The sequence below is a fragment of the Fukomys damarensis genome, unplaced genomic scaffold (assembly GCF_012274545.1).
Source record: "Fukomys damarensis isolate Sample0158 unplaced genomic scaffold, DMR_v1.0_HiC HiC_scaffold_35, whole genome shotgun sequence".
Taxonomy (NCBI): domain Eukaryota; kingdom Metazoa; phylum Chordata; class Mammalia; order Rodentia; family Bathyergidae; genus Fukomys; species Fukomys damarensis.
The window spans coordinates 32,315,156-32,327,144 of record NW_022900947.1 but is presented as its reverse complement, the minus strand read 5'-3'; the positions used below and the strand labels follow the sequence as shown (position 1 = coordinate 32,327,144).

Sequence of the window (11,989 nt, the reverse complement as noted above, 5' to 3'; positions counted from 1 at the left end):
CTGGCCCGGGCCCCATCACCTCCATCCCCGATTCGCTCGGGGGCCCCTTCGCCAGCGTCCTATCTTCGCTCCAAAGACCCAACGGTGCCAAAGCCACCTTAGTGAAGAGCAGTATGTTCTGATCTGGGATCCAGTGGAAGCGGCGACGACAGCGGGCGAGCCAGGGCCCGGGCGGGCGAGTGGGCGAGCGGGTAGGCCCAAGGCTATTGTCGCCGCTGCTGCCGTGGCTTTTTCCTCGAGGGCCTGACATAATAGAGATACAAATAACGAGAAAACGACGTCGCCTCCATTTCAACCCCACCCTACCCCCTTCCTCAACCCCAACAAAGAAAAACAACAAAACACTACAAAAAATGGCCCGGCTTCCAACCTGCCCGGCTCAAGTGAGCCAGGGCTCCTCCTGCGGACCGGGCTGTGGGCAGCGCGGCCTGGACTCGGGCGCTCTCAGGGGGCTGGGTCTGCCTGTCGGGTGTGTGTCTGACTCGGGGACGTTGACTTCCTTCCTCCGAGCAAGAGACAGGGAGAGGTGGGGGGCCGCAACCAACTCAGTGACTTGCGTTGAAAAAGACAGAAGGAAAAACATTAAAAATTTGGAAGGCAGCGTACATCTAAAAAATCAGAAAGATTTAAAAGATCCAAGGTGAACAAAAAAGACAAAGTAAAGGGGCTCGAGGGCAGAAGCTGCAGCTGGCGATGGCCTTGAGGGTTCAATCCCATGAACCCCCAAATTCGCGTGCTCCTGACACCACAGACTCATTGCGGGCTCCTTTTCAGGGCGGGGGGGGGGAGAATAGGGATGCCTTTGCAGCCCCCGTTCCCTTCGTGTTCTCGAGTTCGGGCCACTTGCTCATACTGTCCTGGCAGCCAAAGTGACTTTATCGTGCCCGCTTGCCTGTCCCCACCTCGTCGGACACCGTCCAGCCATTAGCGCATTTGAATCTCACTCCGTTGCAACTCCCAGCCCCGACTCTCCGCAGCCTCTTGGCCCTGAACGATGCCCTATACATGAGATGCCTTTTCATCCACAAACTGCAAACTGTGTCTCCTAGTTCACAAGTCATTTTTTTTTTCTCTCTCTCTCTCCCACCACCCCCACCGGGCTTTTTCTTCTTCCACCAGCTTTTACTGAAAATTTTGGCACTGCTTTGGATTGGAGTCAATTGCAGTCCACTTAGTTGACTGCAAAGAAATCTATGGAGTAAGGAAAGGCACACACATGTTTGTAGAAGTGTCTCGGTTTGCATTTCTGTTTGGATGATCCGAACTGGACTCACATCCTGTAGGGTGGATGGACTGTATATTGATGATTCCATTCTTTGCGCAGTTTAGACATCTCTGTTGGGATTTGGTTTTTTATTTTTATTTTAAAAGGCACAAACTATAGATATTAGTTGAATGTTGAGGCTTTAACTTTTTCGGTGTCTTTCTACAACTGTGTTCTGTGACTCAATTGTATCGTGTTAATATCAGTACAGACCGTCTCCTCTATGTGACCGTATAATGTTTTTTCTTCTTGTAGTCTCTATGGTGTGTCTCTATGGTGTAATAAGGTTCTCACGGGTTCAATTCTTTTGTGTTTAGAGAGACCACAGTTCATACAATGGTATATATTTTTGTTATCAGGTGCATGTCTGTCTGATTTCTTTTTTTCTTCTTGTTGGACTCTGTTTGTGAACATAATCATCATAAATTATGTTTCAGATTTTCAAATTTATTTATATGTGTTATAATGAATGCTTCTATTTAAAAGGGAAATATTTCTACATGTGCATATAGTTTTCCAAGAGTGTACCATTAACTTGATTGTTGATAATAAAAACAAAAAGCGAGTCTAAGCAATTGAACTCTTCTGGCTTTTTCTTGATTCATTTTTTACTTGCTTGTGTTTTAAATTTAGAGATGTTAAAAGAGGACAGAGGGAGATTGTACCAGACAGAAAGAGGACTGCACTGGCTCTATTATTTTCTTTTTTCTTCTTCTTCTTCTTCTTCTTTTTCTTCTTCTTCTTCTTCTTCTTTTTCTTCTTCTTCTTCTTCTTCTTTTTCTTCTTCTTCTTCTTCTTCTTTTTCTTCTTCTTCTTCTTCTTCTTTTTCTTCTTCTTCTTCTTCTTCTTTTTCTTCTTCTTCTTCTTCTTCTTTTTTTTTTTTTTTTTTGTACCGGGGATTGAACTTGGGTCCTTGTGCTTGCAAGGCAGGCCACTGAACCACTGAGCTAAATCCCCAGCCCTGGCTCTATTATTTTCTATGAGTTGGGTATTTAAACCCATGCATCCAAATCTAAAATTTAGTACTTGGGATGGCAGATGTGACTCTTCTGTTGGTGCATCTTTCCCAGTTACTGGAAGCAAAAAAGCACTAGACATTGACAAAACTGTTCACATGGTGCTTAAGCTGCAGCTGTGGGCTTAGTGGTATCCCAGGTAGGATTTGGATACTGGTCTTGGGGTTGGATTTGAAAGTGTAGGAGCCTGAGGGACTCATTGCATCCAGTGATGTCTGGGTGGTCTAGCCTCCCTAAACCTCAGACTGCTGGTCACCAGAGATAACTGAGAGTCTCTGTATGGGCAGGTGGATCACAATTGCCTCAGGGCTTTGGGCTCCAGGGCAGCTCTGCAGCAGTGATGTATTTGGGAGAAATTACACCACTGGAATTTAGGAAGCACTATGTATAATAAATTGTGTTTCCATGCATTATCTCATCTGTGCTTCCAAATAAGAACATAAAGTAGGCCCAATTCCTATCTTTTTTTGGGGGGGCATAACAAGTGAGGAATATAAAGAGAACAGAGAGGTTTAATGAGTTTATAAGTCCTGGACTTATGAATGATGGGGCCAGCCTTTGAAGCCAGGAAATCTGATGGTGGAGCCTACTCATTAATTATACCAGTGGTTCCCAAAGTATGGTTCCCTGGCCAGCAGCATCAGCATCACTAGGGTATTTGCAGACACAAATTCTTCCACTCTACCCTAGACTTACTGAATCTGAAACTCTAGACATAAGGCCCAGCTCTAACAAGCTATAAAGAGAATATGAAAACCGCTGAACTATACTGCAAGAAACCCATAGGAAAAGTTCCAGAATTGGGATGAGGTTGGGAGCAGGTGTGTGTGTGTGTGTGTGTGTGTGTGTGTGTATGTGTGTGTGTGTGCACGTGAGCACATGCATGTATGGGTGTGTCGTGCCTGGTAAGTGCATTGATCCTCTTTTAGAATAGAGGGCTTATCACCACAGCCCCACAAAGCATGCCCACTGTCCTTTGGACTGTTGACGAGGCCACCTTTTCCAAGAAGAAACTTATGAATACTTCAGTGCTTCCTTTAGTATCTCCTTGGGCTTTATCAATAAACAGTTTTATTGCCCTTGCTTGGGGGGAGGCCACAGTCTGCCTCCTCTGGCCTGAGTAGCAGCTGATTTGGTTTGACTTTGTCAAGGCTTCTCACCATAAACAACTAGACATGGCTTGTATTTAAACAGGCAGATATATTCCGAAATCTCACACCTTTGGGTCATATTAAACTTCTAGTCATATTTCTAGAAGGCTTTTAAAGAATATTTTAAAAATGCCATCTCAAAATGCCTCTCAGTAAACTCACCAGGACAATATTGCTTATAAACCATGCCATTAATTGTGCTGGTCTAAAATGCCAGCAATTGCCAGATCCCTTTGGCCTCAGTCTTTGGTTGTAAATATAAGTTTAGAAAGTCAAAGAGAATGAAAACCTCAGGCATAAATTTATTGACAAGAGCATTCAAAGCCCAGGTAACCTAGCCCTGGGCTTGGCTAGAGGAAGATTATCCTTCCTTTGGGCCTTGAGCCCACCCAGTACAATTCTGTGAGCTGATGGGCAGGTCAGTGGGGTGGGAATTCTGTAGGAAGCAAGACTAAGCAAAGGAAAGAAAATAAAAAGTGGAGAGGGAGAAGAATTTTTAAAAGGAGGAAAAACCAAGTGGCCACAGAAGAGTTTTTGGAAATTCCAGTAAAGGCCCTAGATGTCCACATATTAATAAACTGGATGAGGGCCCCCCAATTCCCTTCTCCTGGCTTTGGTCTACTTTCATTGACTTGTCTCTAGGAACTGAGGAACTCGGGATTGGTGAGGAAACCATGCTTCCCATTTCTCAAACCCCAGAAGCCCAGCTTTCTGAAGGGATGCAGTGAAAGATGCCTGGAAGCACCTAATTGACTATTCTGAACATTATCTTCTTTTAACTTGGGTCACTTCTGCTTCTCCTACCTCTGCTTCTCTTCCTTCCCAAGTAGGAAGCTGTTGGGAGGACAGTAAAACAAAATGCAAAATACTGTCCCTGTGATATGATGGAGCCTAGTGTTAGGACACTGCATCTCTCGAATTGTGTCATTTCCTTGGAGCACTGCACAGTGTGAACAAGCTCACTTTCACTTTTCCTCTCCTAAGGAATTTGCATTTTGGCTCATCAAGGCTTCTTTTTTCCTGGCAACTCCCAGCCCACACGTGACTTCACAAAAGCTGCATGAGCCAATGCCAGGTACCTATCCTGAAGCCAAGTTCCCTTTAACATGGCCTGGTGCAGAGAACCAGTGTAGTTTCAGGAAGGAGATGATCCCCCAGCAATTAGGAGCTGCTCAGAATTCACTTCAGTTGTGTTTCTTTGTGGCTAGCTCATGTCAGGATGATAATCCCTGGCTTAGAGGAGCCTCAATTCAAGGAAGGGATCTGTATGACTGGGGATGGCAAATAACTTAATTCCTCTGATCCTGATTCATCAAAAATAAATATGAACAACAATAATGATACAAACAGGGAGGTTGCTGAGTGGATTAAAAACACTGTACCTATAAATATTTGGCACAGTAGTAAGTTCTCAGCAAGTATCAGATATGATGATAAGGATGATGGTGACGACGATGATGATGATGATGATGATGATGATGGTGGTGGTGGTGGTGGTGATGATGAAATTCTTGGATCCTTTCTTGATCCTTCAGGGTTCAGAACATCACAAAAAGCCCTCAGATGTCAGTGGTCCAGAACACAGCATATGAGTCAATATGCAAAGGTCGAAATTGGTGAACTTTGGTGAGGTTGGACAGTAACAGACTAGAATCAGCCAAAGGTTCCAAGTAATCCTTACTAACATCCATTGAGTGCTCAGTATATCCAGCCACCATAAAAGCTTTAATGCATCTAATCCTCAAGACTGCAGTGGGGGAAAAGCGCTGTTCCCATTTTGTCTTATTAGGAAATTGAGGCATCCAGGGGTTAAGTAAAATGTCCAGGGTTATAACTCTTACAGTAGAAATCTGGTTACAGCTAGTTTGTCTCAGGAGTCCATGTTTGGTCACTATTGGGATTACAGCCTGCACAGGAAAAATTCATTGTAGCCCACAGGTTTACATCTCCTCTTTGAGGAGATCTCAAAGGCAGGTGCGTGTTAGCAAGGACCACAGGAGGGGCTGTACTAGGATGGGAATCCATAGCCAAGGTCAAGGGCTGAGAAGGAGCAGGCTGTGCAGATCTTCAGGAGGAGGGAGAATGTTTCCTGCAAGTAACGCATGTTCAACTCGTGGTCTCTTTGTGGTAAGTGAACCAGATGAAGAGTAGCCAGGGGAATGGGCAGGAAAAGGAAAAGAACAGCTACCTTTATGAAGTACAGAATGTGTTCAGTCAACAGAATGGATGTGAGCCTCTGGACTCATTCATCACCGCCGTGACTGGGGGATGGTGCAAATGACCAAAGCCCACCTCCTTTTTCCTTGTTTGCCAGGTAGTTGTTCTATATGTGTGGATGTATAATGACTGGATGTCTTCATCCAGTAGTATTTCCATGTTGGGAAGTGAAAAACAGTGCAAAGACTTATGACATTATTAGGCTACTAGGCAGGATTGTTAGAAATCATGTCCCTAGCCCTATGGTAATCATGTTAGTTTAGGATTTATTTAGTTTAGTTTTATTTAGTTAGTTTAGTTTAGTTTTAGGATTTATTTTTTCTAACACTGGGGATTGATGGCTATCACACTGAGCCAACCCTGCTTTTATTTTGAAACAGGGCCTTGCTAAGTTGCTAAATTGCCCAGGCTGTGCTCAGACTTGAGACCCTATCCTAAAGATCCAACTCAAGCTCAAGATCCCAACATTTATGTTAATCAAGCTTACACACACACACACACACACATACACACTCCAGAGGAGAGGAATTCTTTATTTACATAGCTGTTGCTTAGTTTTTCTTTTGTCTGAACCTGAAGCTATTTGGTTTGTGAAAACATCCCAAGGCCAAGTGATTGAGCAAGGATGTTACTTTGGCCATGTGTTTGATGTCATAGACCTCCCTCTGGGAGAAAGTCAGACATCAAGGGGAAATAAAGGCCTCTTACCTGGATATAAATTTCATTAGGAAACCTTGTGGATGACTGTTTGCTAGAAGACTTCTCAGATGATTTAAGTGGTGATTTCCAGAACAGGAAGAGCCTGGGTGTAAAACTTCATTTCTTTAAAGCCCCAGTGGCAGGGCCACCTTGGGCAAAAGCAGAGCACAAACCTGGTTTGTTTGAGATATAAGGTATTTTGCTTTTTGAAGCACTTACTATGTGTTAGATACTCTGCTAGCTGTTTTACATTTGTTGTCTATTACAATCTTTCAAGACTCCTTGGGGTAAATGTTATTGTTCTCATTTTATAGATGAAAAAGAAACCTAAATGACAGGTAAGATGAGCAACTGGGTTAGGATTCCAAAGCTGTAAGTGCCAGAGCTGAGCTCTAAACCCATCTCCCTTTGACCCCAAAGCCCCATTAGGCAGAGTCACTGCCACAACCTAGAACTTAGTACTGCTCTCAGCATTCCTGCTTATGCCCCAGGCAACTGTAGCAAGGGGCAGAGGGAACAGATAAAAATGTTCTGAGACTGTGTAGAAGAGGTGGATACACAATGTTGCCAATATACTAAAACCCTCTGAATCACAAACTTAAAAGGGCGGATTTTCCAGTATATGAATGTATCTCAACTGCTTTAAAAATATGAGAAACCCATCACTTCTCTTTCTCAATAATGTCCTTGATTTCCTACAGATATAATTCATGTACATCTTCTGTCTTAGTCTTAAATCAGGGCAACATAAATTATCAGAGAGAGAAGATAGCAAAAAAAAAATACTGTTTTCTTAACCAGTTATCTCTTTGGAGGCTAGAGAGAATGTATGTTCTCCAATGTTGATTTAATATGAAACAAAACAAATTCTTAAGCCTTTTCTTGAGACTGTAGCAATTTTTTCCAACCTTACTATTGAAACCTGGGGGAACTATTAAAATATGTGAGTATTTAATTTATTATTATTAATTTTAATATGTGACCGTTTTAACAGCCTCTACAACTACAAGCTGGAGCGATCAAGTATGGCAACTTCTCTCTGGGACAATCCTTTCCTTCAGGAAAAGAAGCCAAACTTAAAGGATATTGAAAATGTCTGAGGCCATTTATCTGCTATGCTGGGATTTTCTTCAACATAAACAGGTCATTTCTTAGAAAATTCCCAAAATATCAAATTCTCAGCACTCACTGGAAGAAATCAGGGTAGCCCCTTAAAAGGTGATTTTATGTTTTGTCCTCAGGTCTTTGAAAAGTACAGATGATACTGACCTGGAAATTACTCAAGATGCATGTGGAGCTTTGAGGTGGTGATTTTCTGGCTTAGATAGATGTAGGATTCTCCTGTTGAAAAAGTTTTTACCTAGCATGAGACCCACATCTAGTCACTTGGTGTTTTGAGAGACTGTCTAGTGTTAGCTCTAGAATTGGATAAGACAGTCTCCATGCCATTCACATCTACTTGTAAAAAAAATAGTCTACAATAAACAATAAAAACATGACTAATTCAGTGGTTTTAATATCTTTAAAACTTTATTCTGTATTAATACAGAATAAAATTCTGTATTTAATAATACAGAATAAAAATTCAAATGATTGGAAAGTTAATTTAGTAAAAAATGTATCTTCCTCCTACTTCTATGTCCCCAAAATAACCAGTACGAGTAGTAGTTTTTATCCTTGTGAAAAGTTCTTTCTCTCTTTGTATGTATATATGATATGTAAAGATAGAGAAATTTAAATTATTTTTCAAAGCAGCCAGTAAGTGTCAGGTGGGTAATTCAAGTTGGTTGTAATCGAGTCCAGAGTCATTTTGCAGCACTGTTAGGAAGGTTCTATATTTGTTTAAAGTTTTTATTTCCTGGGGGATATATATATATGGTTTGAAAGTCCCTATTGAAACTCACGTGGAAGTATAATCATTTTGTGTGTGTGTGTGTGTGTCAGGGATTAAACTCAGGACCTTGTGCATGAGAGGTATTAAGGGGGTAGAAACTTTATGGTATTTGGAGGTGGGATCTTTGGGAGGTAATTTACGCTACATGAGGCCATGGTGGGGTCCTAATCTAGTGGGGCTGGGCTCATAGGAGGAAGGGGGGGAATCAGAGATGGACTGTTGGGTCTCACTATGTGGGCACTGAACCACCTCAGGGTTCTCTAGAGTCCTCTCCAGTAAGAAGGACCCCTCCAGACGTGCCCATGCTATCTTGGACTTCTTATTTTTCAGAATAATGTCAAATACACGTCTGTTCTTTATGTGTTCAGTTATAGAGCCAGAAAATGGACTAAAACTCACATGAAGCAAAAATGCCATTGCCTTGCATATATTTTCTATTTATTATTTTTTTATTTTGCAGTACTGAGGATTGAACTTAGCAAGCCTCTACCAGTGAGCTACATCTCCAATCCCTTTTAGTTTTAAAATTTTGAAACAAGGTCTCACTAAGTTACCCAGGCTGTCCTCAAGTTTCTGACCTTCTTGCCTCAGCCTCCTGAGTAGCTAGGCTTACCGGCTTTTACCATTTAACTTATATTCCAAAGATAATTTTCTATCAGATCTTCAGATCAGATATTTTATCTATAGATTAGCCTGTTTTTATTTGTAGTGGCACAATAGTTTTAATATAACCACCAATCTTCACAAAACAACTTTAAACCTTTGTACCAGAGCTAGCAGCATCTTGCCTTGTCACATTCCTATATATACATAAGCATTTACCCAAGTACAAATGTTAAATGTAGAGTGACATAAGCAATTGTCTGTAAAAAGGTAAAACAGATACTGTACATTATTCTATTTAGATCAGCCTATTTTTAAAGGCTGCATAGTATTTGGTTTCCAAAAAGGAAGGCAACATGGTCCCTATACTTCTAATGGTGCCTGGAGTGGTAAAGAATAATATGACAGAGACGCTAATGTCCTCTAAGAAACATTTTCTTCTTATTTCTGTTAATCCCCTTGATTTTGTGCCCTACTGGAACATGGCCATTCAGATAGAGACCACATTTCTCAGCTTCCCTTAAACCTAGATATGGCCTCTTGCCTAAGTTCTAGCCATCAGGAATGGAAATCATACGTACCACTTTCAGGTCATGCACTAGAAAGAAAGCTGCTTGTCCTAAACTAGTTTTCCTTTCTGTGGTGGACTAGACTGAAGATGTGGAGGGTGATGAATGATCATCAGCTGTACCACAAGGGCAGCCTGGGGTGGATGGCTGAACAACAAAATAGAAGGTGCCTGGGCTGAACAACCACAGTTTGAAGTAGGACCACTCTATCATTCTATACCAATTTTATGGGAAAATACATAAAGTTATTCCACTGGTAATCGTTTGGTCTGTGCTAGACAACTGAACCACTATCTTAAACATCTGAGACATCATGAAAGAGTTGACATTACAGCTGAATATTGGGTGGGAGTCACCAGACAGACTGGGATGTGAGAATGACATTCCAGCCTGTGGCATGTGCAAGCATGGAGAAATCTAGATGATTTTTAAAAAGAGCCAGTAATTGGCAGATGGATTAGATAATTCAGGTCTGTTGTCATCAAAGTCCATAATCATTTCACAACACCATTAGTAAAATATTTACTTAAGGTTTTTATTCCCCTGGGTAATGTTGATGCACTTGGGTATTACCCATGATGGCACAATTGTGATTACTGGGATCTCCAACAACAGATTTTTTCTTTAGAGTAATGTGAAAACCAGTCCTAATGGACTCTAGTGCACACAGTGCTGAAGGACAGTTCCCCTTAAAAAAAAAAGTAACTGTAAGGTAATATGTCCATGTGATTTTCTCCCACTACCTAGAAACTTTCTGAGCAGGAGAATTCTAGGTTGACAAGACACAAATTATCTTCAACTGCTCAAAATGTAGCCCACTTCCTCTTGCAAACTCATATGTCAGTATCATTTCGACTTGTCCAAAATCTTTACAAGGGAACATAAAACAGACCTCTGAAGAAGTGAATTAAGGGAATTATTTGTCCACTGGTCAACCCCTGTGGACAGGTCTAGAAACATGCTTTACCTTCATAAGAAAACCTAATGCTAACCAGCCAGTAACTTCTCTTTGGGGTTCATCATGTGCAGATGCTAAGTACTTTACATGCAGCATCTCATTTAATGTGGCAATAACTTTATGAGATGGATGCTATGATCACCCCATTTTAGAGATAAGGAAATAAAGATAAAAGAGATGACATAGTTCACTCAAGTTTCCATAGCTTGTAAGCAGGAGCACTGGAATTATATTTGAATTCAGTTCACCTCACCTAAGAGATCACTCTACTTTGCAGCATCTGGTTATATATGATCTTGGGCACAATCATGCATTAGAGAATAGAAGCTTCCTCATTACAGAAGAGAAGCTTCCTCATGAGCCCATAGGCTCTTGAATGTGCCCATAGGCAAGGATTGTGCCGTCTCATGTGATTACACATGTGAGAGCATTTTGTTGTCTTGTGCAGGAATTCACAGGTCCTAAATCACATCCTAGCACCAGCTAGTGCTTACTAAGAGTCTACATGTGTCAGGTGTCTACTTGGTCAACAGGATGGGGGAAACAGAATCCCCCAACCCCAGTGCTCTGGGCACCCATGGATTAACTTCGAATGCTAGGCTATGCCCCAGAAGACTTTCTTCTCACCTTGCCCACCTCTTCATTTTCAAGAAGATTTCTTGAGAGCTTAATTCACAGGAGGACAACTGGAAGAGGCAAAATGAGATAGAGTTTAGGAGGAGGTTGGCCCTGGATGACAGGGATTACATCACCGGGTCCTCCCTTTCTGTGGACTAAGAATTTCTCCTGGAACCAGAGGTGTCTCTTCTCCAAAGTAGTGCCTGAGTTGCCAGCGCTTTTGGTAAGTGTTGCAGTAGAGATGCCAGCATTTTCCAGCCTGAGGGCCTTGGGGCATACGTTGTAGGTAAAAAATGGATCGTGCGTCACCAAGATCCACCAAGATCATTTATGGGTCCAGACCCTACTATACTACTCAGTTGCATAAGAGCGCAAGTCATTACAGTGTGTAGGTATCATCCCCATTTCCCAGATGTATAAACTCAGATTGTAAGGGAATGAATGACTTTCTTGAGAGCGTTCAGAGAGTAAATGGCAGAAGCATAGATCCAGAGTACCATGCAATTCATTCAGTAGCTCTGCTGCTTGCCTTAAATCTATGCTTGGATGGACAAATCAAAGAAATGGCTTAATTATTCAGGGACCATATGATGTTTTTTGCTTTTCTCCTTTTGGATGTTTTAAACAGGTAAAATAAGCATGAACATACCAACTGCCTCCAGCCCCAACTACTGCTCTGAACAGAACTACACAGCAAGATTACTGATGTTGTTTTTGAGTAACAAAACCCTGCAGGAGTTAAGCATCAGCTCAGTGGCTGTTCAGACCTGGAGGAGCCAGACCAGAGCGAGAATGTCAGAATGATCTGGCCTTTTCCCTGCAGGAGGATCATTTCCAACCACAGCTGGAGATGGCAGAGGCATTAGCAAGCCTGCAGCATTTAAAGAGCCAGATCAATTTGCAGAAGCACTTCTAAGGGAAACAAATCAATAAGTTCCTTCCCCTAAAGATTGATAACATCATCAGGAAGCAACAGATGCATTTTAGGGGCCAGTATACC

The 11,989-nt window shown here is 41.9% G+C and overlaps 1 protein-coding gene across 1 annotated transcript in view; it reads left to right on the top strand.

Moving 5' to 3' along the window:
* Positions 1 to 122, top strand: part of Phox2b (paired like homeobox 2B) — a 2,696-nt gene extending 2,574 nt beyond the window's left edge. The window contains exon 4 of the mRNA XM_033758867.1: positions 3 to 122. Coding sequence (XP_033614758.1) covers positions 3 to 122 — 120 coding nt within the window. The remainder of the gene's footprint in view (positions 1 to 2) is intronic.
* The last annotated feature ends 11,867 nt before the right edge of the window (positions 123 to 11,989 follow it).